Raw genomic sequence first — 26,808 nt, forward strand, 5'->3', positions numbered from 1 at the left:
TTGTATTTTTATTGTTTGCTGCTATTGTAAGCTGTCTCGAGGATGCTAATGAGCACCGAAGGGCAGGGAATACATTTTAGAAATGGATAATAATAATTAAAAAGTGAGCCTTTGCTTTTTTTTAGAAAAATAAATAAATAAATACTCGAGCCATTTCTAAATTGCAGGAAGATGCTAAAGGCTTTATAGCTATGCAGTATAAACAGCTGTCAAATCCAAACTCGACCATCTTTCTGGGGGAAACGAGAGCAGTCACTCAGACACAGACATTTAGGTGATTCCTTTTAGCGTTCTTTCATTGGTGTTCTCAGCCTTCCTGACTTTTATGTCAATCCAACAGCTCACTGTGGAATAGGGCTTCTCAGATTTCTGACAGCTCGGCAATTTAGGCTGCCATCAGCTGCACGCTTACCTGGGTGCAAGTCCCTTTGAACGCAGCGCGGGGCCGACTTCAGAGCAAACATGCATCAGAACGGGCCGTTCTTTTGGCTTGAAAGTGAAGGAATATTCCACTCAAAAAGTGTACAATGGAAATAATGATTTACACTTGTGTTTGTCGCTTGATCAGTTGTCGGTCACTCAGTTTCTTTGTTACAGTGAATGGCCGGCATTCAAAAAAGAGACTTTGCACAAGTATATAAAATAGTTCCAAAGAAACAAACTAGAGACCCATAACAGTAAAGTTATTAGTGACTGTACTATAAAATTCTGGGCACAGAGAACAGCGTAATAAGCCTACTAAAATCAGTCCCTGGAGAGTTTTACCTGCAGCAACACAATATTTAGCCACCCTGGAAGAGGAGAATGCATTGTGAGCCGAAAGAATTAAGAAAGCATAAAAATGCATTTGATCGTCCTGGGAATTCACATAAAAATGGTTCAGTAAAAATCTTACATATATCATGATAAAAGGAACAATGCAGAAGAACGTGATCTATCGATTCTGCCTCTTTGTTATTCACAGAGGCGTTTAAGTTGACAGTAGGGGATTTCTTTTTTCTTATCTTCCTTTTTTTTGGAAACTCCCTTCCAGAACTGCTGATGAAAGAACATTTAAATGCACCAGAGTAAAGGCTCTGTGATGTTTTCAAACAGAGAGATTGAAATTTGGGCATCCACCCCCGATTGCAAGGACAGAAGCTCAGAGCAGTGCTTGACTGATTTGCCTGAGGTGAAGAACAAAATGGCACCCCGTTCTGTTCTATGTTCAGAAGTTGCCTGGCCATTGAGTCTTATTTAAACACCAGCACCTGAGGGCTAACTTAGCAGGCCATGTGGTACACACAGTGCTGACCTTTAAAGCCCTAAACGGCCTCGGACCAGTATACCTGAAGGAGCATCTCCACCCCCATCGTTCTACCCGGACTCTGAGGACCTTCTGGCGGTTCCCTCACTGCGAGAACTGAGGTTACAGGGAAACAGGCAGAGGGCCTTCTTGGTAGTCATGCCCTCCCGTCAGATGTCAAGGAAATAAACAACTACAGTGCTACCTCAGGTTAAGAACGTTCTGGAGGTTCGTTCTTAACCTAAAACTGTTCTTAACCTGAGGTACCACTTTAGCTAATGGGGCCTCCTGCTGCCATCGCACCACCGTCATGTAATTTCTGTTCTCATCCTGAAGCAAAGTTCTTAACCCAAGGTACTATTTCTAGGTTAGCAGAGTCTGTAACCTGAAGCGTCTGTAACCCGAGGTACCACTGTATCTGACTTTTAGAAGACATCTGAAGGCAGCCCTGCATAGGGAAGTTTTTAATGTTTGACTGTGTTTGGCTGTGGTTTTATAATTTCTTGGAAGCCACCCTGATTGGCTGGGGCAACCCAGTCAGATGGGCGGTATATATTATTATTATTATTATTAATTAATTAATTAATTAATTAATTAGCATTATTAGCATTATTTTCTTTGACACCTTACTGCCACTGCCCCCAGCCCCGCATCTGAGATGGATACATCATCCTCTCTAATGGCATGGCTGGCTCTACAAATAACTTCCTGTGGTTAGAGAAAGATTCCTCCATTTGCAGATTCTCTTGACAATCAGTCAATTTAGCCTCTAGCTATCCCATGATCCAGGTCTCGTCCCCTCCCTTCTCCTTTCCTTTAGGCAACTCGTTCACTCTCTCAGCCCTATGGGGAACACCAGTGACCTACTTCATAGAGCGGTTAAGAGGAAAGGAAATCATTTGTATGTTAAAAGGTCCAAACACACACACACACACACACACACACACTGGATTCAAGGCAATGCTATTTGTGGAAAGTCAAACCTTTGCTTTTAATTTTCCTGAATCCGTAGAGCAGGCATGCTCAGCTTTGGGGTCCACCAAGCTGAAGGTGTCCCAGCAGTCTGGTTGGAATTCACTAAAGCTTCTAGTTTTGCTGCTTTTCTGCTATTACAAAAACGGGGGGGGGGCTGGAGGGGAGAGAGAGCTGTCAAGCCTTGACTATAAAGATTACTTTTCAGGGACGCAGGTGGCGCTGTGGGTTAAACCACAAAGCCTAGGACTTGCTGATCAGAAGGTCGGCGGTTCGAATCCCCGCAACGGGGTGAGCTCTTGTTTCTCGGTCCCTGCTCCTGCCAACCTAGCAGTTCAAAAGCACGTCAAAAGTGCAAGTAGATAAATAGGTACCACTCTGGCGGGAAGGTAAATGGTGTTTCCGTGTGCTGCTCTGGTTCGCCACATGACCCGGAAGCTGTACGCCGGCTCCCTTGGCCAGTAAAGCGAGATGAGCCCTGCAACCCCAGAGTCGGCCACGACTGGACCTAATGGTCAGGGGTCCTTTACCTTTTTTTTTAAAAAAAGATTACTTTTCAAGCAGTGATATGAAGAGCCAAAGCATCCCATACCAGAACAAAACAGGCCAGTGAAATCAGGACTATCAAACTCCAAGCACAAGTTCCTAACTCGTCTGCCAGCAGACGCTTCCTTTTATAGGAGCTGCTGAGAGACAAGGATGGGCCTTTTCCATGGTGGCTCCCCATCTATGGAATGCTCTCCCCAGAGCCATCATTACATATCTTTAGGCCAGGTGAAAACATTCCTATTCGCTCAGGACTTTGGGCATTAAATCATTTATGGTCTGTTAAATTTGGGTGGGAGGGCTGTTGTTATGATTATTTTATTATGATGCTGTGTATTGTGTTTTTAGCATTATGCAGCATAAATTATGTTCTTAATGTACACTGCCTTGGGATATTTGAATAAATAAATCAAATTATTATTATTAATAATAATAATAATAATAATTTATTTATACCCCGCCCATCTGGCTGGGTTTTCCCAACCACTCTGGGCGGCTTCCAACAGAACAGTAAAATACAATAACCTATTAAACATTAAAAGCTTCACTAAACAGGGCTGCCTTCAGATGTCTTCTAAAAGTTAACAGATAACAACAACAACAACAACAGGGAATGCACAGATCTGTTCTGTTTCATGTTGGCTGACAGTCACTGGTCTGATCTGTCCCATTTGCGAGCAGATTTTTTTTTGGGGTGGGGAATACATAAAAAGTTTGCACAAATTGCATGCATCATTATATGTAACACTGTACACTTTTTTGTATGCGTTTTCCCAAAACATGAATTTGGTTCCCTAGCTGGAACTAAAACAAAGAAGGTCAACAGGCCTCAGGTGGATAGAGCAGGAGTTCAAAGAGCCCTTAGGAATCTCAACAATTCCAACAACCAGAAAGTGATTATTTAAAGCACCAGAAATTGCTTTACATGAATAAATTCACTAATGCGGTCAATAGAAGAAATAGGATTCAGTAAGTACGCGGGTGGCGCTGTGGTCTAAACCACTGAGCCTCTTGGGCTTGCCGATCAGAAGGTCAGCGGTTCGAATCCCCACAACGGGGTGAGTTCCTGCTGCTCTGTCCCAGCTCCTGCCAACCTAGCAGTTCGAAAGCATGCCAGTGCAAGTAGATAAATAGGTACCACTTCGGCAGGAAGGTAAATGGCGTGCACTCCTCTGGTTTTGCCAGAAGCAGCTTAGTCATGCTGGCCACATGACCCAGAAAAACTGTCTGCGGACAAACGCTGGCTCCCTCGGCCTTTAAAGCGAGATGAGCGTCGCAACCCCAGAGTCGTCTGCGACTCGACTTAACTATCAGGGGTCCTTTACCTTTACATTTAATGCCTCTGAATGTCGGTTGCTGGAAACCTCAGGAGGGGGAAGTTGTTGCTGTGCCCAATCTTTCTTTTTGTGGGTTTTCCACAGGTATCTGGTGAGCTAGGCCTCATCCAGCAGGGTTCTCATCCAGCAGGGTTCTCCTTATGTTCTGAAATGTGGAAGAAAATATACGGGAAGGAAACAGTGTGGCTGGGTGGAATGAGAGTCAAGTATGTCCCGCTTACAAACTTCCTCTGTTCCTTCTTTACCAGCTTGCCACCGCTCCTGCGCCAGCTGCATCGGACCTTTGTCTACTCAGTGTGCGTCCTGTTCCTTTCCCCTAGTCGTGCGCCGGGGTCAGTGCCTTTCTGCATGCGGAAAGGGCTTTTACCAGGACCACACCATCTGCAAAGGTAAGAGAAATGTTGCTTCTGGTTGCAGGCCTAATAGGAAAGGAAAGCCTGCAACCCGATCTCAACAGGACTATAATGATGATGATGATGATAACAACAACAACAACAACAACAACAATTTATTATTTAGACCCCGCCCATCTGGTTGGGCCTCCCCAGCCACTCTGGGCGGCTTCCATAGAAACAAAAAATACAGTAAAATATCACACGTTAAAAACTTCCCTGAACAGGGCTGCCTTAAGATGTCTTCTGAATGTGACGTAGTTGTTTATCGCTTTGACATCTGCTGGAAGGGCGTTCCTCAGGGCGGGCGCCACTACCGAGAAGGCCCTCTGCCTGGTTCCCTGTAGCTTTGCTTCTCGCAATGAGGGAACTGCCAGAAGGCCCTCGGCGCTGGACCTCAGCGTCTGGGCAGAATGATGGGGGTGGAGACGCTCCTTCAGGTATACTGGACCGAGGCCATTTAGGGCTTTAAAGGTCAGCACCAACACTTTGAATTGTGCTCGGAAACGTACTGGGAGCCAATGTAGGTCTTTCAAGACCGGTGTTATGTGGTCTTGGCGGCTGCTCCCAGTCACCAGTCTAGCTGCCGCATTCTGGATTAGTTGTAGTTTCCGAGTCACCTTCAAAGGTAGCCCCACGTAGAGTGCATTGCAGTAGTCCAAGCGGGAGATAACCAGAGCATGCACCACTCTGTTGAGACAGGCAGATAGGGTCTCAGCCTGTGTACCAGATGGAGCTGGTAAACAGCTGCCCTGGACACAGATTTGACCTGTGCCTCCATGGACAGCTGTGAGTCCAAAATGACTCCCAGGCTGCGCACCTGGTCCTTCAGGGGCACAGTTAGCCCATCCAGGACCAGGGAATCCTCCACACCAGCCCGCCTCCTGTCCCCCAAGAGCAGTACTCCTGTCTTGTCAGGATTCAACCTCAATTGGTTAGCCGCCATCCATCCTCCAACCGCCTCCAGACACTCACACAGGACCTTCACCGCCTTCACTGGTTCTGATTTAGAAGAGAGGTAGACTAGGCTCTAATGCAGCCGTGGCTTATGTAGGGGTCGCAGAGATAGCTTTTAAGTGGCAGGAGGACTGCACTCAGGGAGGGTGTGAGGCAGTGGTGGCGAGGTTGTGGCAGGGGGAGATCTGGGCTGACAACCTCAGCTCCAGGGCTGCTGCTGCCAGTCCACAAAGCATGTTCTCCTTCATGGGGAGCACGTGTTGCAGTGGGGTCTGCTGAGCCACCCCTCTGTTACCAGGCAGGGTCTCTTAAGTTGGCCTGGGGCAGTGATTGGTTCACTGGGTTGCTGGGGTAAAAGTTAAGTTGCAATTTTGGTGGGAGGGGTAAAATGTTTAAATACTCTGCATGCAGCCTGGAGCTTTCTCTTTGCTGTGTGCAATGGATCACCCGCCCACCCGCCCTTGAGTAAGGGGTTGTTGCATTGACCTTGCTATGCCTGTCATGGGGTTGTCTGCCGTTGGGCAGGGGCTTGGTAGGAATTTTGTCCATCTGGCTGATTGGCTGGGCCATTTGGTTTTTGCCTACTGCGTAGCAAATCGTCACAACTTGTAAGGTTGCGGTTAGGCATTGGTTATAAATTGGTGGAGGAGGGGTTAGGATAGGCTGGGCCTGCCCCTCCATGGTTGCTACGGAAAGGGAATTCTGTTAAAGGAATCCTGGGGCTTGCCATCTTTTCGTCCAATCCCTGGAATGGGACTAGGGCCAGCAAGCCTTCGGGGAGCATGCGGATGAGAATTGAGGGTCTGTGACTCAGCTCCATTTCTCCCCAACTTGCTTTCCCCCGTACTGTCTTTCGGTGGTGCCTGGAAGTCAGTTCTGTCCCCAGGCGGGGGGACAGATAGTCTTAACCAATGCCTAAACAACCACTCATGGTTTTGTATTTAAATAAAGTTGTGGCCAAAATTATGCCAAAAACCTTAAACAAAAATTAAGTGTGCATTGTGAGTTATTTGGGGGGTGGCTTGGGGACCTCAACACGCAAATCTCTCATCTTCTCTCTGTCCTACTTTTCGGGGCAGGAGAAAACAAGCTTGTTCCATCTTCCATGTGATAGCCCTTGAGATATTTGAAGATGGCTATCACATCTCCTCTCAGTCTCCTCCTATCCAGGCTAAACATACCCAATACCCTCAAACTTTCCTCATAAGGCTTGGTTTCCAGGCCCTTGGTCATATATGTCTACAAGGTACTGGTTTTATTTGTTATAAGCATTTCCCTTTGTTCCCCTCTTGATTTTCCTCACTGCATGTCTGTCTATTGTTTTAGTCCTGAATTTTACCTATAATTTTACCCTTGGATCATCCTGAATCTGAAGAGGCTGTTCACAAGTCTTTATGGCTTTGATAAAACTGTATTGTTTTGCTGCTCTTAAAATAAACTAAAATCTGAAAACAACAAAATAAGCTACAGAGTAACTTAGGAGGGCCAGAGCAGACTGGATGGTACCTCAACACTGCTCCCTGTCCCTCAGCATTTGTCACCTGAGGCAGCTGCCTCACTCTGTCAAATAGTAGGGCCAGCCCTGTGTCTCTTTGATGAAATCTCTTTCATATATACATTCACATACATATATCCGTATATGCTCCATCTTCCTTTCTCCGGAAGGAGTGTTTGCTTCTCGTTCTTCCACAGATACAGCACAGCTTTTCTTGAGATTTCACAGTGGCTTTGCTGTTTTGCAGGATGCCATTCGTCTTGCCGCGAGTGCCTTGGCCCTGAACATTTGCACTGTACAAAGTGCATGAAGCCAGAGGAGGGGCTGCAACCTGGAACGATGCTCAAGGGGACATCTGTGGGTGTCTGCCTACCCCGATGCAAAGACCATTTCTACCTCCATAGTGATGGGATATGCAAAGGTGAGTGAAGGAAACTCCCAGGATAATAATGAAGGAATCTTATCTTCACTGGTTCACGCTTTTAAAAAAGTCGCAGGACTAGACCAAACATACCGCACATGGGGCTTTTCCTTCTTTTTCTATCCCCTCCAGCTTCCTGCATGGCCCTCAGATCTGCTCTAGTGGTTTGGGGGATATTCTGGGGAGAGATATTGTGGGTTTATGGGGGGGCTGGAGGGGGGGGTGAAGGGAAACCAGAAGGGCAGTAGGGCAGCAACCCCAACAAAGCACTCAACTATTCAAAAATCCCCAAATTATTTCCTAAAAGAAAACCAAACAGTCTAGATAGATGCAGCTGTGGGCCATCTTCAAAGCAGGGAGATTATGCTGACCTAGATGTCTCCCTCCTCCCATCTGGTTGAATAAATTGTCTAGAAATGATGGACTAGTAAAAGGTTGTTTTGCTCGCTGTTTTACTTTGTGTTGACATTTATTGGGAGACGGCCTGTTCCAAAGGTAGTTCTGAGCACTTTTGTTGCGCTCAAGGGTCTTCTCTTAGCAAGGCTGCATCAGATTCCTTCTCAAAATCTCCAGGTCAGCATTTGTATCCCCTCCCCCAAATAAAACGCTCCACGGAAAATAACTTTGCTTACGATATAGATATTTCAGAAAGTGGCAGCAGAGAGAACCTGTTGTCTCAGGGTTTGCGTTCAGTTTCAAAACCGAATTGGAGAAAACTGGTCCAGGGCAGACGATTGTGGACATTGCAGGCCATTGCAGATTTGGGTTGAGTCAGGAGTCAGCAAACTTTTTCAGCAGGGGGCTGGGTCCACTGTCCCTCAGACCTTGTGGGGGGCCAGACTATATGGTGGTGGGGGGGATAGAACCATTCCTATGCCCCACAAATAACCCAGAGATGCATTTTAAATAAAAGGACACATTCTAATGAAAAAACACGCGGATTCCCAGACCTTCCACGGGCCGGATTGAGAAGGCAATTGGGCCGGATCTGGCCCTTGGGCCTTAGTTTGCCTACCCATGGGTTGAGTGTTAGGAATTTCTTGATGATACGAGCAGCTTGATGAGGAAACCACAAGTGTGGAGGTTTCTCCTTCTCTGGCAGTCCAGGAAAGGCTGGACAACCGCCTGTTGGAGATGGACCATGTGAAGCTATCTTATGCTGAATTGGACCATTGTTCTATCTTGTCTACACTGAGTGACAGTAGCTCTGCCGGATTTCAGACACAAGTCCTTCCAGACCTACTTGTAGAAGCCGGGAAATGAAGCTGGAACCTTCTGCATTGCTTCTCATTAGCTTTGCAAGCCCATGAGCTAAACCCTGTCCCCAGAGCCTACCTCCCCCCTCTCAAAATGAGACATGACAAGAATATATGGGTTTAAAATTAAGCCACAACTTTATTTGATTTCAGGTGTAGGAACCTTGGCTTAGGCCTCTCATACCCGATAGGGACTGAGGATGAGCAGGGCAGTCAGGCGTTGTGGGAGGGAAGCGTGAGCTTACACAGCATGCCCTCCCACTTCACCAAAGCCGGGAGTTTGACCTACATGCCGCCGCTCTAGGGCCAGCGACTCCCGCAATCAACCCTTTAACGGGCCCCACAAATGCCGCTGCATGGGGGTGCATCAATACGCTGCCCCCGACTCGCAGATAGACTATAGAATACCGACCAAGGCCTAAAACCGCCAAAGTTGTGACAAATTGCTATGGGGAAGGTGTCAATGCAGGGAAATTACTTCCCGGTTCTGAATTCAAGCAACCATCTTATGACCATAGCAGTGCACGCTGACCTAGGAAGCAAGAGGTTAGCCTGCAAAAGAAGACCATGTTATATTTGTTGGGATATTCCACCTTAAAAGGAACAGGCATGACTGTTGTGTGTTACATGCCTGTTTACTTCCAGCACAGGCTTGCTGGGAACTTCCATTTGTATATTGCTTTTGCTATATTGCTGTTTGCTTGGACACGAAGGGAAGCAGACATGTTCTTTCCTTTGTTCCTGAACTATGCTGAATAAACGCCTGTAAATAATGAGTATACATGTCTCTGTCTGCCACTTCCATTGTGAGAAGTTGTTCACTCTGCTGATAAGAATGTGCTCAGCCCTTGAATGTTTTGGAGGCTTGAGTTGCTGATTGATGCTGTTCCAGGAACCAGAGTTTGCCCGGCTGCCAGCTGGTGGCTGGAGCCAGCTGGGGACCTGCCAAATGCCCCCATCTCCCCGGACGCATCCCAACAATATTTAGGGAGGGTTGGGTGGGTGAAACTGGAAAGAAAACAAGTGAACTTGGACCGAAGAGCATCGGCCCCTTCTCTGGCCCTCGCCCCAGCTCCAGCCAGCAGCCCATTGGCCTGCCGAGATTGGGAGCAGGGCGATGGCCACCCTGTAGCAAGGTGGGTGGCTCCCCGGTCTGAGGAAGCCCATGCGGTGTCACAAACCCTGCCCACCTTTTGGAGAGGGTGAGCGGAAATTGTAGCAGAGGGAAAAGATGAACAGCATCCAAGCATCGTGCGAGAAGGTGCTGTGAGAAAAAAAAAAACCCGAGGCAAATGCGGTTGGCTGCGCTCACGTTCTTGTCCTTCTCTCCCATCTTTTTCTTTGCTGCAGAGTGCCACTCCTCCTGCTTATCCTGTCTGGAGAAATCGCCAGAGAACTGCACCACATGCGCACCCCCACGAACCTTTCATGAAGGCCGGTGTGTCTCTGAATGTCTGGATGGATGGTATCAACAGGAGGCGAGGTGCTACCGTGAGTCCGCAATGCTGAACACCTTGCTTATTGCATGCCTGCCACCAGCACATTTGATAATGGCTCGGTTGTAATACCTTAACAAAAAATATTACCAAGGAAGAAAAACGCCTCCTTCCCATATTTTATTTTAGAGACAACGGTGTCATCTGCTGCCACAGTGTAAAATCAATGGGTGCCGTGGGCTGTCTGCATGAGCAACAGCTTGGTTCATCAGGACATCCCTTTTGCTGTGGGATTCTTATCCCTTCCTGGATTGTGAGATATACACAGTCTCCAGGAAACCAATATAAATGGGGAAATAGGGAAAAACCCAAAATTGGTTTGTGCAGAATGAGGGAGCGTTGCTCTGTGGACGGGGTAGCCTTGCAGGCATTGCATGCGTTTTTGTTTTTTAAGAATTGATTATATTTATTATTAGATTTAAGGCTTTCGTGGAGGAGAAGGCTATCAGATGGAGGCAGGAATGCTTCTGAATGGCATTGGTTGGAAACCACAGAGGGACTTGTGCTCAGATCCTGGCTATGAGCTTCCCATAATGAGCATCTGACCTTATCCAGCAAACCCTCCCATGTTCTTATGTCCTTCCCACTCCACTTGGTTATAACTATATAGATATCTAGAAAACATTCCAGAGCATCTTGGGGAAAATGAATCAAGTGTGTGTGTGTGTGTGTGTGTGTGTGTGTGTGTGTGTATATATATATATATATATATATATATATATATATATATATATATATCATTTTATACACACACACACACACACATATTTGTCTGTCCTCCTAAATAAATAAAACAGCCTGGAAGGGTGTTGGGGACGGCGTTGGTAGCTTTGACTCTTCCTTGCTTTATGTTTGTTTGAAACGTCAAAGATTAATGTGGACCTTAATCTTCCATTAAGATCCCATTTAATTTCAGGCTTGAGTTTGTGAGTACAGGTCCAGAGGAATGCCTGCCTCGTAGCTGTGCAGATAACAAAAGAGCTGCTCTTTTTATTTTATTAATGGGAAACGGTTGTGGGAAATACGCCGCCGATGTTTCGGGTGGCCTGAGGACCGTCTTATTTGCCACGAGCCGACAGGCGAGATAAACCTCTTGTTGCAGTGTATTGGGTTATTGTTTTTCTTTTAGAGCTTGTTACAGGCTCTGAAGTTTATGGAGGAGGAAACATTGCAATGAGATACAGGGGGAAGAGTCTATTGAAGTTAGTTATTATCTGGCCGCAGGAGAGTTCTTCATGCAGCCGGCGCTCTCTCTTACGGGTACGTAGAAGATCTGAGGCCATATGTACGCAACAGATGGTTGCATTTCGATCTGTGGCACAAGGAGCTGAACGGAAGAAGCTCCAGGTAGCTAGGATATGGCCGAGACCCAGCTCTGTAACCCTCTTTGCATGAGAGTTAACCCTGCCCTGACAATAGCCCCAGATGCTTCCCAGTAGGACAACTCGCCTTTCCACGAACAGCTGCTGCTCTCGCTTTTGTGTGTGACGTACATCCATTGCACAGAATGCACTTGAATGTCACACTTCTGTGGCAGAGCTCCCTTATCAATGCTGCAGCTCAGGGAAACATCTGCTCCTTTTCGCTCTTTGTACATGTACGTCGGTATGTGTGCATTAGACACACATGTGTTCCTAGTCACGTACTTCTTTGCCAGCCATGAAGTCAATGTTTCTTTGCCTTTGTCGAAGACGTGGGTTGTCTTAGCAGAGCTCTCTGTCTTCTTTGCTGCCACCCAGTGTGCCATCCCACTTGCAAGACATGCCATGGGCCGTCAGATGCGGACTGTGCAACCTGCCACCCTCATGCCACTCAGGCCAAAGGAAGGTGCAGGACTCCCTGCAAGGCGGAACAATACCTCAATCTGGTGGGCTACTGTGTTGGTAAGTGCAAGAGGAACATTACAGTCTCCAGCGCTGTTTCTTGCTTTTCTGTCTTCCACATTCGTGCTATGTCTTTCCCAAGGGAGTTCAGGGTGTTGGGTGAACCTTTTCTCTGTCCCATCAATATCAGAAACCTGGGTGGTGGTGGCACATGAGGCAGAGCCTTTTCAATGGCTGCCCCCATATTGTGGAATCACCTCCGAAAAGAGCTTAGATCGGCTCCCTTTATGTTACCCTTCTGCCAGCAGGCTGAGACCTTCCTATTCAGAGAGAGGCCCTTGAAAACAGAGAGGAGATCAATGCCATACATGTAAAGCACATTCAATGCGCATTTAAAGCATATGACACCCCGCCAAAAAATATATATTGGAAATGTAGTTGGTTAAGGTTGATGGGAATTACGGTTCTGTGAGAGTGAAACTACAGTTCCCAGGATTCTTTGGGGGAGGGAAAGTCATGTGCTTTAAATATGCAGAGGATGTGCTTTCAATATATGGTGTGGACCTGGGCTGCTATCAGGGCAAACTGCATTTTTGTCGCTGATCTGAATGTGTTCTGATGTATTTTAGTTATTGTTTTTAACTAGTTTGTTTTAAGCTACTTTGCATTTTGTTGTAAGCTGCCTTGAATGCCAGCTTGGGAAAATGGCAGGATACTACTGCAATAATAATAATAATAATAATAATAATAATAATAATAATAATAATAATAATAATACATCATTATTATTAACAGCTCCCTGCAGTGCCTTAGTCTTGGATGTTGTGTCTTGTCCGAGGCTCCTCACTAAAGCTTTGTGGCTGAATGTCGGTTTGCATCCAGGTTCCCTTGACCTACGCTCTGGGCACTGCACCATGAAGGTTGCCTTTTAAAAAATCAGCATGCAACAGCCGTGCCATTCAGCTGACCCATGAAGACAACACCTAGCACACTGCCAGCCCAATCTAAACATTAGATTACAGTGTTTTGATTTATTTGTTTATGTTTAGCAGATTTATATCCTGTCTTTTGACCCATTGATCATCAAGGTAGCTTCCAACAGATTGTAAATTGTGTGTGTGTGTGTGCGCGCACACGCCCAATTAAAGGGAACAAAGTGTGCCTCCTTTCTGTTCTGCCGGTTGAAGCCGGTTGTTCTTTCTGGCAGGTATTGCAGGCTGGGTGGGCCGCAAGCTTCCTGCTGCTGCTCCTTTGCCTAACAGATGGGGCCAGATTGATCATCTCTTTGCCATGGTGTTCTTCCTGGGTGGCAGGGGGTTCTGTCTCCCAAGGGCCTAAGGGCCACCTGGCTGGTGGCAGAAGCCAGAGTATACCTTCCTTCAACTCTGCAGTGCCAGGTAACTGGCAACTGGAACAATGTCTTTTCATGCCGGGAGATGGGGAAGCAAGCTTTCTGCACCTTCTCATCTTATCCTGTTGGATTTGACCAGGCTGGCCCTCTCCTTGCCATGGTGTATAGCAAGGGATGCACCTCTTGGTGTAATTTGTAGATTGGCAAGTCCTGAACCAGCTCACCACAGGGCAATTCCCAGGCCTCATGGTCTCTGTGATGGGTATTCAGCAAGACCTCATAATAAGCTCGCAAAGGGGTGCATTTTTTGCAGAGCCATCAGCCATGGCCATGGACAAGTTGACGTGAAGCCTCCTATTGAGTTAACATGGTAAAGTCGAAAACAGTGTGTTAGGAGGCCTTTTCTGTGCTAGAATCTCTGGAGGCTTCCCAAAGTCCTAGTGTCAGAGCCATTTTAGGCATTGAGGGGAAAAGCATATGGTGAAATTCCCATGGCACTACTTCCATTCAGACTATATATGCTTGCGCAGGCAAAGTAGACTGGAATATTTAGTTTCTCCCTCGTGGGTCAAAGTTAGAACTTTCTCTCTGACATTCCAGTTTTCTACATGCTTGTGATGTGAAGCCTACTGGTGTGGGGTTCTGAGACAAAAAGAGATGTGCATGTTTTCCTCAAACTTGTTTACAGCACATTCAAATGCTTCCCTCTCTTGAGGAGACTTTTCCCTGAGGAAAAATTATTCCCCTTCAACGTTTACTCCAATCTGATTTGGCTACTTGGCCTTGTCAAGAAGCCTGTTTAGAGTGAAGACGATTCTTCCTGCTCTTGTTCTGAATTGGCTTTGTTACATAGTCAAATCTGATGGGTTGTGGAGTGCCGTAATGTCGTAATGATTGAGGTCTGTTCCCTGATTGACTCAGAACACCTTTCCAGGAAGTAGGAGGTAAAACAACCCAAAATAGTTGTGGTTCGAGGACCCGACCCCCGCAATGTGAAATGAATACACAAGGACACGTGATATAAGGTTAGTGGGCAAGGAAAGGCCACAACTTTATTGATTACAGCAGTGAAAAAGGTATTGGCCAAGGCATTGGATCTCTAAAACAAGTGGGTTTATTCACCAGTAGGTGGAGCCTGTTGATGCTAATCCAACTATAGGCTCACCCCTGATGTCACCGAGGGTCGTGCCATGGCCTCCCGCCACGCAGGCATCAGACAGAATACACGACCGGTGGATTCCTTTAACGGAATACCCAAAAATTGAAGGCATAGGCGATGGCCACACCTAGCCCTTCGACACACCACAACACATTATTCCAATGCCTAACCATGACGACGGCGAAGAATGAGGCCGGGGAGAGGCTGGCGCTGCAGCAAAAGGCTGCTGAGCACGACCCCTCGGAGGCACCTGGTTGGGTGCCTGCCGAGGGGCGTGGGCGCCAGCCAGGAGAGGTGGAGGCAGGGGGCTAACGCCCCCTGCTAGGGGCGGTGCTCGGGCTCCTGCCCACAACCACTCCCCTCTCTTCCAGGGAGGAGAGTCCTTCTGAAGCAGCAGATAAGAGCAAGCAAATTTGGAGAGGTGCTGAGGGCTACAAACAAGATAAGCAAAAGTGTGTATGTCAGGATATATTTTATCTCCCAGAAAACCCGTGCCAAAAATGTTTATATGCCAACATATTGGCACTTCCCTAAACTAGCAAATAGTAGAGACTGGGGAAGAGTGTACTTTGCAATTTTACTAACGTTATTGAATAGCTCAGCTGTGAATTTCTTTCGGAAACTCTGAAAGGCCATTTTATTTGGGTTGCATTTTGGTTAATACTAATGCGCTTGGTCGTAGTTTTTATTTAATTTTTAACTGCCCTCCTTTGCATGTATGTTTTTCAAACACTCCCCCCCCCCCGCCTTAAAAAGAGTTTTTAATGGGATAGGCTGAACTGCAAACCCAAATAAATACCATTTTAAAAATGTACGGCTGAGTCTATTGCCACCAGTCTCCTGTGAGATGAATTTGATTAGGTCTGAATCAAGCGTGAGTTTTTCGTTATATGGAGAGAAAAATGAAATGCCAGGACTTTCAGAAAGGGATCCTCAGTGGTATATTGGCAGAGCGTTGAGTGATGTATGAAGTCTATGCCAAGAGAGAAGGGTGGTGAAAGACAGATCTAACATTTTGAAGTGATATACTGCAGTTCTGAGGGCTTTAAATCTATGGTGTGGATCCGCCTTAAGGTGCAAGCAGTGCTGATCATTGGGCTTTTATCAGGGCAATCTGTGCTACTAATAATATTTATAATACAGTGGTACCTTGGGTTAAGAACTTAATTCGTTCTAGAGGTCCGTTCTTAACCTGAAACTGTTCTTCACCTGAGGTACCACTTTAGCTGCCGCTGCACCGCTACCACACAATTTCTGTTCTCATCCTGAAGCAAAGTTCTTAACCCGAGGTACTATTTCTGGGTTAGCAGAGTCTGTAACCTGAAGCGTCTGTAACCCGAGGTACCACTGTAATAATTTATTATTTGTATGCCGTCCGTCTGACTGGGTTGCCCCAGCCACTCTGGGCGGCTTCCCCCAAAATTATAAAACCACAGTAAAACATCAAACATTAAAAACATCCCTATACAGGGCTGCCTTCAGATACCTTCTAAAAGTCATATAGTTGTCTATCTGTTTGACATCTGATGGGAGGGCGTTCCACAGGGCAGGCGCCACTACCAAGAAGGCCCTGTGCCTGGTTCCCTGGATCCTTTTCACAATGAGGGAACGACCAGAAGGCCCTCATAGCTGGACCTCAGTGTCTGGGCTGGATGATGGAGGCAGAGACGCTCCCTCAGGAATGCAAGGCCAATGCCATTTAGGGCTTTAAAGGTCAGCACCAACAATGTGGTGCTCGGAAATGTGTTGGGAACCGATGTAGATCTTTTAGGACCAGGGTTATTTGGTCCCGGTGACTACTTGCAGTCACCAGTTTGAATTAATTGTAGTTCATGAGTCTTCTTCTTTGTTACATTTATATACCACCATTATCTCAAGGTGTGGTGTACGGTGGTACCTCAGGTTAAGAACTTAATTTGTTCCGGAGGTCCGTTCTTAAAATGAAACTGTTCTTATCCTGAGGTACCACTTTAGCTAATGGGGCCTCCCACTGCCACCACACAATTTCTGTGTTCATCCTGAAGCAAAGTTCTTAACCCATGGTACTATTTCTGGGTTAGCGGAGTCTGTAACCTGAAGCGTCTGTAACCTGAAATGTCTGTAACCTGAGGTACCACTGTACATGGTTCTTCTCCCCATTTCACTCTCACAGAAACCCTGTGAGGTAGGTTAAGCTAAGAGAGGGTGACTGGCCCAAGGCTGCCCAGTGAGCTTCATGGCTGGGTGGGGATTCAAACCCTGCTCTCCTAGGTCCTAGTCCAACACTCTAACCGTTACACCACACTGGCTCTTGCCTTCAAGGGTAGCCCCACGGAGAGCGCATTGCAGTAGTTCAAGTGGGAGATAACCAGAGCATGCCCCACTCTAGCCAGACAGGGCACAGGCAGGCAAGTAGGGTCTCAGCTGGCACATCAGTTGCAGTTTTATTCTTGTTGCTGAATGTGTTCTGATGTATTTTAATTATTTTCTCCTCCCGATTTTCCATTCCACATCACCACCTCCACAACGGCCATTCAGGATTCTGTGGCCACTGAGCATGCACAATCCTCATTAATCTCTTTCTGCTCCCCTCCAATATTAAGATATATATATTTTTTGTACTTCTGCAAGCATTGCAGTTCCCCAAAGGCTGCTGCCGCGGTGTGTTTGTGTGTGATGCCTTTTTTGCACCGTAAGCAACGGCACTCGCACTCTGAGCACTGGAAATAAAGGGGTTGATTCTTACGTAGGAACAGTGACGTAGCGTGGGGGTGCGGGGGGGATGGCCGCACCGGGCGCAACATCTGGGGGGGCGCGCTCACACTCGCAGCTCTCTGCCCCTACCTGGCTCACTCACTCTCTCTCACTGCAGTGCTGGCTGTGCGAATCCGATCCGAGCCGCCAGGTCGCCGGCCACTGTGGAGGAGGTGGGTGCCGGGCGTGCGGTGCAGAGAGAGAGAGAGGGATTATGTGGGGAGGGACAGTGCAGCGGCCGTCCAGCGCAGCGCTGAGCGCGGGAGAGAACCACACCAGACCAGACCAGGCAGCAGCAAGAAGAAGCTGGCAGCGGCGGCAGGTTAGGGGTTAGGGGGCACAAATTACTTGCCTTGCCCCGGGTTAGGGGGCGCAAATTACTTGCCTTGCTCCGGGTGCTGACAACCCACGCTACGCCACTACGTAGGAAGAATCCACTGTGGCCCCAAACGCCAGCTGCTCAAGAGCTTCGCTATTTCATCGGGGCTCGTGCAGGATATCTTTCCTAGTGGATTGGGCCCAGTGGACCCTGTGCCCCCCTGTGAAACCTCTGCCAGAAGTTGCTAATTGCATTTACCTATTTAAGGGAGATTAATCACATTTTAATCTATCGGGAGGACAAGCATAAACACTGCCTGGGAACCGTTCCAGTCACTTCAGAGCTTTACCGCAGCCATTTTTTTTAGCTTATCAAAGGAAAGATAACAGTTGCAGAGCTTATGCCAGCACTCGAAGCTTCCAAGAAAGATAATGGATCCGAAAAAAGGGGGGAATGTGAAAAGATTTAAATGGTATCATTCTCTAGTTCATCATTCCGACTCCCCTTCACAACAGTTATCCTGCGTCTTTTGAGCCAAAAGACTTATTTCTTTGATCTCGAGAAGTAATTTTTTTTCACAGCTTATTTGTTTTCCACCCACAACAGAGTTATTGCTTCGTCTCCTTGCAGCAGAGGCTAGGAATGAAGAGATCGGTGTAGATAAAACAAGGGGAAAATATTTGTACCCAGATTAATTCTGCAACTTTTTCATTAGAGCATCTAGAGGAGGGAAGGGCCTGTAGTTGGGCCATAGCTTGGTAGAAGGGCCATAGCTTGGTGGTGGATGCCACAACTTGCATGCAGAAGGGATTTGCATCCATTCCTGATATCCCCAGCTGAAGGATAGCAGCTACCTGAAGCCCTAGGTTAGTTGATGCTGGTCAGAGTGGACAATACTGAGGACCAAACAAGACTAAGAAAAAATTGCAGGCATGGTTGGCCCAAGCTTACTTATAAGAAAGGAAGTAACACTTCATTGGAACAGAATAATGGTACAGTGGTACCTCGGGTTACAGATGCTTCAGGTTACAGACTCTGCTAACCGAGAAATAGTACCTCGGGTTAAGAACTTTGCTTCAGCATTAGAACAGAAATCGTGCTGTGGCGGCAGCGGGAGGCCCCATTAGCTAAAGTGGTGCTTCAGGTTAAGAACAGTTTCAGGTTAAGTACGGACCTCCGGAACAAATTAAGTACTTAACATGAGGTTCCACTGTACAGACTCGGAAAGAACTGAATAGCATTCAGGAGCTTTTTCAAGGTGAAGGGTTCGAGGGAATAAGTTCTGTTTAGGAGCAAGGGCCCAATGTTCATGAGCAAAAACGATCAACAAGGATTTCAAGGGTGCACGGACCCGCAAAGCTGCTCCAACAAGTTTCCCCGCCTACCCACCAAGGAGGTGCAGAGAATGACTACTCGTAAGTCTGTCTGTCCACTCCTGTTTTGAGGGCAGGCGCTATGTGTACAGCAGCCTTTTTCACACGTGGAACATGTGCAGAGGAGGGCGACCAAGAGTCTGGAAACCAAGCCTTATGAGGAACGGTTGAAGGAGCTGGGTATGTTTAGCCTGGAAAAGAGGAGACTGAGAGGAGATAGGATAGCTGTCTATCTGAAGGGCTGACACATGGAAGATGGAGTAAGCTTGATTTCTCCTGCTCTGGAGGGTAGGACCCGAACCAATGGCTTCACGTTGCAAGCAAGGAGATTCTGACTAAACATTCGTGAGAACTTTCTGACGATAAGAGCTGTTAGGCAGTGGAATGCACTCCCTCTGGAGGTGGTGAACTCTCCTTCCTTGGAGGTTTTTAAGCAGAAGTTGGGTGGCCACCTCTCATGGATGCTTTAGCTGAGATTCCAGCATTGTAGGGGGTTGGGCTCGATTACCCTCATGCTCTCATCCAACTCCTCAATTCTATGATTCTACGATTGCCACAAGGGCAGTGGCTCAGGAGAATGGGAACATCCTGGGGGAAGAGAATAGAGGAGGTGCTCTCTCTGCCTAATGGTAGGTGTCAGGTGTGCGTGTAGGAGCCAGGCTCTGTGACCAATAGAACTGGGGCCTTCCTAAGTTTGTTCTGAAGAGGCAAGGCACGGCCTCACAGGTGAGGCCGATTGGAAACTCACAGCACCTGGTGGCAAGAGCCGGGAAGGGAATATAAGGTCAGCATTTCCCTTCAGCTCTTTGCCACAGCAACATGTTCCCTGCCTTGCTGCATTTGACTGCTTGACTCCTTGCTTCTTGATCCTCGGACACTTGACTTCGTGACTCCTTCCTTCTTGATCCTTGGACCCTTGACTTTGTGACCCCTTGCTTCTTGATCCTCGGACCCCTGACTTCATGACTCCTTGCTTCCTGACCCTCAGACCCTTGGCTTCTTGACTCCCGGCTCTCTGACCCTCGGACTCTTGGCTTTCTGACTCCTGGCTTCTGGCCTCCCATTCCTGCTCCCACCCCACCATCTTGCCCCCAGTCCCGACGTCCCCAGCTGGGACTTCGATCGCCCGTGAACCGGACCACGACAGTAGGGCTGGCCTTGCAACCAAGCTTGACAAGGGATGTAGAGCACCAATGCCCAGTGGTAGGGCTGGCCCTGCAACAAAGGTTGATGGAAAACACAAGCACCACTTGTGTCCTGCCTTCTGTGTGTCCTATGATGTCACCACCATTACCTGGGCCTGAAAGGCATCTTCATTTAATCAGGAAATGTTGGCTTGTGAGAGAGAGGGAAACTATTTTATGTCCCCCCTCTCCCCCACCCCACAGCACACACACCTCTGCTTGTCTGCAGCTTTATTATGAAAGATAGTCTTATCATTTGGCATAATTCAGCCTGGTTTCTATCTGCCCCTTCCTCCAGTCTCCAATCCTAGACTTCTCAGCAGTGGCGTAGCGTGGGTTGTCAGCACCCGGGGCAAGGCAAGTAATTTGCGCCCCCTAACCCGTGGATTTGCGCCCCCTAACCCGTGGATTTGCTCCCCAGATGTTGCGCCCGGTGCGGCCCTCCCCCCTGCACCCCCCACGCTATGCCACTGCTTCTCAGTAAGGAACACCCTCCCCCCAAATTCTCCACAAGTATTTTCAGCAAGAATTATCAGCAATGCTTATCAGCAAATCACTCCCGAGTTTTCTACAAGTGGTCGGCTTTGCAGGCGAGGCTCTGAGGAAAGAGGGCCAGAGCTGCCAGAATGACTGACGTTGTCCTTCATATAGCCATGGAGGGTGCAGCAGCTGCAGTTTGTATCTGTAGAAAAAGAAAGGGCAGGCAATACAGTGGTACTTCAGGTTACATACGCTTCAGGTTACAGACTCCGCTAACCCAGAAATAGTACCTCGGGTTAAGAACTTTGCTTCAGGATGAGAACAGAAATCGTGTGGCGGCAGTGGGAGGCCCCATTAGCTAAAGTGGTACCTCAGGTTAAGAACAGTTTCAGGTTAAGAACGGACCTCCGGAACGAATTAAGTACTTAACCCGAGTGTCAGGGAACTGCCATCGGAGCCAGAGGTGGAGGGAAGGCTCCGGAGGGATGCCAGAGAGGGTGCCAGTAGGGAGAGAGGCAGCCCATCTGCTGGGGAAGGAAATCAGTGTAACACCAGTGGAGAAGGGGGGCAGATGGGGGAATCGGAGAGGAGGCTCCAGGACTCCTCGTCGGAGACCAGCCGGGAGAGCTTGGGTACTCCGCTGCCCACACCCTACCAGTGCAGAAGACCTCCGCGCAGGGAGAGTAGGAGGAGACTTGGCGTCAAAGAACTTCTTTGCTGGAAGAAGTTCAAGAAACGCCCACTGATGGATTCTGCCAGCGATTGAGACAGCCACGAAATGAAGGACTGTCCAGACAGAAAGGGTTCAACCAGGCAACCTAGCCAGGAGTGGCGGCAACTTACGCACGAGCAACCCCTAGAACCATTACACTGAGGTACCACTGTACAATGAATACAATGAAAGGGATGGCGTACCTTCCTTGTGAGGAGAGACTGCATAGTTTGAGCTGCGTTGACCTACAGAAAAAGATGAGTTATGGAGGGGCAGGATTAGGGATGCAGGAGGATTCGAGTTCAAATAAAGGCAAAGCTTCCTAATTTGCAATTTCCAAAACGCTACATGAACTGAAACACAACCACATTTTGAAATATGCACGTCTCTGAATTTTGCAATGCCATTCTCTAGCCAAGCGAAGTGTACTGGGGGGGGGGGGAGTACATACATTCATGAAAATAACACACCCGTATGCATTACATTGTGACGCGGGTGGCACTGTGGTCAAAACCACCGAGCCTAGGGCTTGCCAATCAGAAGGTCAGTGGTTCGAATCCCCGTGACGGTGTGAGCTCCCGTTGCTCGGTCCCAGCTCCTGCCCACCTAGCAGTTCGAAAGCACGTCAATGTGCAAGTAGATAAATAGGTACCACTCCAGCGGGAAGGTAAACAGCTTTTCCGTGCGCTGCTCTGGTTTTGCCAGAAGCGGCTTAGTCATGCTGGCCACATGACCTGGAAAAACTGCCTGCAGACAAACGTCAGCTCCCTTGGCCAGTAAAGCGAGATGAGCACCACAACCCCAGAGTTGTTCGCGATTGGACTTAACTGTCAGGGGTCCTTTACCTTTATACATTACATTTGGAGGAAACGCATACAGAAATGTGATTTTTAGGAGAAATTAGCACTTAAAATGCTGGTGAGTTTTCTCTTTCACTTGTAATATAGGGATTTGAAGATTTTTTAAAATGCTGGTTTATAGTAGGTAGAATGGTTGGATTTTAAGGAATGAATATTATATGTAGCTGCAGGACAGAGAGCCAGAAGTCCTTTTTCTCTTTTCTATCTTTCTCTAGTTTTTTCCCCTTTCTCTTCCTTTCAGGTCTCTCCCTTGTTTTTTATTCTTCTGACTTTGTTGTCTTTTAGACCCAAGTGGCTGTCTTATCTTAGTATATTATAAAAAGATACTTTGTAATTTGTATGTATTTTTTCATATATCTATGAATATGTATCAATAAACAAGTTAATAAAAATGTGAATAAATTTTCATGAGGATCAAAATAAAAAAAAAATCTCAAAGTGAGCTGGAATATGGAGTCAGATAAGCCCCAGGCAGCATGGCCAATTTGTCCTGGGATGGTGGAGAGTTGTGTTCCCCAAACATTTTGAGGGCTACAGGTTTCCCACCTGTGGTTTATAGCACAGGCCATCATCAGCTGCCCAGTGAACAGTTTTGGCAGCCAACAACTGGGGGAAACAGGAGATCCAAGATGACAAAGATGGCCACAAACTAGGATGCTGGACTTGATGAACCTAGAACGTTGGTTCCCAAAGTGGGTGGTACCACCCCTTGGGGGAATTACCTAGCAGGGTGCTAGGAGGAGAGAGGAAGGCTGAGGGTGCTGGAGGGGTAAATAACAATCAGGCTTTAAATAGCTGGTATCACTGGATGAAGTTCATAAATTTTGTTGAATCAATTCAACTGAACAGTTTTAATTGGATTTTGAATAAAGGTGCAATGAATGGTTACTGCTTTGAATTGTACTGTATCGTTCTCTTCCTTGCAAACCTCTATTCTGAATAATGCTTTTTATAGGGCAGAGTAGGGGGCGCTGAGGATGAGTTTGTGGCACCAAGGGGCTGTGACCCAAAAAGGATGGGCAGCAGAAAACTACACATTCACGCTATGTGCATAATTCGTTTTGGGGGGAGGCTTCCTTTGAAGACAGTCCCTAAAGTGCAGTTGGTGCAGAATTCAGTGTCTAGGCTGTTATTTGGGTGGCGACTGATAGTATTCCTTTGGTCCCCTCTCCCTGAACCTGGGCGAGAGACAGACTTGGGCAGCAGTGAATAATCAAAGGAGAAAGAGGCAGAAGAAAAGCCTGACTCAAAGAAGGGATTCTTGAGGAGGAGAAAAAGAAAAAGGCAGATAAGCTCAGGCAGTAGACTAAGGAAGAAAGGGAAAGGAGAGGCGGCTGGTGGCAAAGTGATATTTAATTAAAAAGAATGATCTGGGAGCTCAGAAACACAAGTTTTAAATGAATGAATGAATGAATGAATGAATGAATGAATGAATGTACAAAAAGCAAAATGAGGTGTTCAGGCAATTGGCTCACATAACTGATAGCTTCCTGGGACTATTATTCTATATGTAGCATAATGGTTATATTAGCCTTGAAGCAAACACCTGTCTAGGGATTTGTTGACTTGCGTGACCTGGGTGTAACTTTCACCTCTTCTTCCCTTGCAGTTCATAAAGTTCGGTCATTTGTTCCTGCCGCCTAATTACTGAAACCTGATCGATTAGAATAATCATATATTGCCACAAGCGGCATAATTTGCATATATTATTTGGTTCCTTGTGAGCTCGAAGGGTTTGACTTGGCTTGTCAAGGAAAGTTGCTTTTTTCTCGTGTAATGAATGGCTTGTCTCTGTGCTCTTGCCGCACCTCAATCTCTTCAACACTTATTGAAATGTCACCATGTGAATTTGCCTTCAGAGGTTATTAATCATGGGTTAACAAGTAGCTGTCACATGAAACCATGAAACCGAAAGCATTAAATTATACCACAGAAACTATTATAAGGTTCTTTTTTTTTAAGAGGGGGGAAAAAACCCCACAAGAACTCTGCTTTCATAATAATGTTTTCGTAGCTATCTTCCCATCCATCAATGCTGCTTGTTAATCGAGAATTTTCCTTCAGACCCTTGAGGTGGAACGATGTATTTGGGACTTCAAGGGAACTCAAAGCCAAATATGACTCTTTTCTGTACCTTGAAGGGAAATTGTTTGCCAATTGCAAATTAATTGCAACGAGGAAGCCGGTGGCAAAGAGAGAGCGTTACGGCTGCGAGAAAGGCAACTATCATTATCTTTCAGAGTGGGTGGCAATTCCTCAGGTTTAAAGGAGACTCTGGGCTACGTGAACCAATTAGCGCAAGTAAATTTAATTGGCAGGATGTTTCTGAAAAACTTGAGGGTGGGAATTGCTGAGGAATGGTAACAGTTGCAGAAGGGAAAACAAGACAAATTGCATAGCATAGGCTAGTCCATTAACGCAAGTGGGGCACTGCCCTACCAGTGTCATTCTGCCACTCCTCATTTGCCTGCCTCCTTACATATATTCCAGACACCTCCATTTTTAAGAATCCAAACAGAACTTTATAACATGTGGAGAAACATTGCACAAGTCATATCTTGTGCGCTCTTAGTGGGATGGCATTCGACTAGGTTTTATTCATGGTAAGGTAAAGGGACCCCTGACCATTAGGTCCAGTCGTGGCCAACTCTGGGGTTGCGGCACTCATCTCGCTTTATTAGCTGAGGGAGCCAGCGTACAGCTTCCGGGTCATGTGGCCAGCAAGACTAAGCTGCTTCTGGCGAACCAGAGCAGCGCACAGAAACGCCGTTTACCTTCCCGCTGGAGCGGTACCTATTTATCTACTTGAACTCTGACGTGTTTTTGAACTGCTAGGTTGGCAGGAGCAGGGACCCAACAATGGGAGCTCACCCTGTCGCGGGGATTCGAACCGCCGACCTTCTGATTGGCAAGCCCTAGGCTCAGTGGTTTAACCCACAGTGCCACCCGCGCCCCACTTTATTCATGGTAGACCAGATGAAATTTCTGGAAGATTGTGGCCTAAGCATTTGCCAGTGAATTTAATGGAGAAGCAAAGTGAGCACAATTTATTTAGGTCTCCACCCCTTCCTTTTTGATTGAGGGAGGACAGAGTGTTGACTCAACCTCAATGAGTTATTACTGTTTCATAAAATACTGAACCGTATGTTGGCTTGCGGAAGAGGTGCAGGGCCTGTAAGTCAGAGCTATTCTGCCTGGCTTTCAATTTGAACTTAGCCTGATCTTTTATTCCCCTTCCTTCTCCCCTTCCACTTTTTATGAAGATTACCCATTCTGGGATCCCACAGCTAATTCTCCCCTGGTCTCCTCGCTGGCCCAAATAGGACTAATTCAGCCAGCTAGCCCTGGTGATCATCTAATGTTTATTGGATGGATTTCGCCCCTAAATTGATTTTTGAATTCTGAATTTACTGTTATTCACGCTGGAGAAATGCTCCAAAGATACATGAGGAGGATCTGGAGCAGTTCTGGTTGTGGAACTGTGGTAAACTCATGGGCAGATATGCTGTAGAAAAATTACTGCGCCAAGCGAGGGGTGTGGAATAGATGACCCCAACGTCCCTTCCTGCCCTATGTTTTTATGATTCCACTATCCTTCAGGTTATAAGCAATGTGTTTGGAACAATGCTGTGCATTATCTCAACCGCTTGAGGTTTATGCTAGACTAAACTGAAAGCAAATTCTCCCTCCCGTTCATTCCAATGGGTGTCGTGAAGGACAGAAAGATAAATATAAAGAGAAAATATTATTATGGCGGAAGCGGGAAACATTAAAGAGAATTTTGTGTTCCTTTTCAGGTTTTTTTTTTATTCTCTAGCTCAAAGGGAAATGGCTGTGAAAAATCCAAACAAGTTCCTACAGTATAAAGTACCTCTTTTCCCTCATCCCTCCATCCCTGGTTCCCCATGGTCCATCAAATTCACTACAAGCGCCTCCTTTTCTCTCGTTTTTCTTCCCCTCTGAGAGAGATCAATAGCGTGAACGCACGTCCTTTGATGTCCCCGTGGTCAAAGCAGTGCTGCAGGATAGAGAGAGCTCTGTGCTCCCCCCAGGAAGAAAAGACTCACTTATGGGAACTGTGTTGTCACACAGAGGCAAAAGCAAACAAATTGTACAGACATACGTCTGTGCAATGGCATGGAAGCGAAAGTTGTCCTGGTTTAATGTTTGGGAGGTGTGTGGGAGCATGTCAGAGACTTAAGTCAAAATACCAATTCTTTATTTGTGTTGCAGTGGATTTCACCTGGAGAAACTAGTAAATGTAAAGGGACCCCTGACCATTAGGTCCAGTCATGGCCGACTCTGGGGTTGCGGCGCTCATCTCGCTTTACTGGCCGAGGGAGCTGGCATACAGCTCATGTGGCCAGCGTGACTAAGCCGCTTCTGGCGAACAAGAGCAGCACACGGAAACGCCGTTTACCTTCCCGCCGGAGCGGTACCTATTTATCTACTTGCACTTTGACGTGCTTTCGAACTGCTAGGTTGGCAGGAGCAGGGACCGAGCAACGGGAGCTCACCCTGTAGCGGGGATTTGAACCGCCGACCTTCTGATAGGCTAGTCCTAGGCTCTGTGGTTTAACCCACAGCGTCACCTGCACCCTTGGCGAAACTAGTAGGTGCATGCTATATAGTGCAAAATATAAGTCTCATCAGCCCC

At 47.1% G+C, this 26,808-nt stretch overlaps 1 protein-coding gene across 1 annotated transcript in view; it reads left to right on the forward strand.

The window, feature by feature from the left end:
• The window catches only part of FRAS1 (Fraser extracellular matrix complex subunit 1), a 341,121-nt gene that overhangs the window by 179,466 nt on the left and 134,847 nt on the right, over positions 1-26,808 (forward strand). The window contains exons 16-19 of the mRNA XM_081924721.1: positions 4,389-4,529; positions 7,232-7,405; positions 10,012-10,152; positions 11,897-12,040. Coding sequence (XP_081780847.1) covers positions 4,389-4,529; positions 7,232-7,405; positions 10,012-10,152; positions 11,897-12,040 — 600 coding nt within the window. The remainder of the gene's footprint in view (positions 1-4,388; positions 4,530-7,231; positions 7,406-10,011; positions 10,153-11,896; positions 12,041-26,808) is intronic.

The sequence above is a fragment of the Podarcis melisellensis genome (assembly GCF_964234715.1).
Source record: "Podarcis melisellensis genome assembly, chromosome: 9".
Classification (NCBI taxonomy): domain Eukaryota; kingdom Metazoa; phylum Chordata; class Lepidosauria; order Squamata; family Lacertidae; genus Podarcis; species Podarcis melisellensis.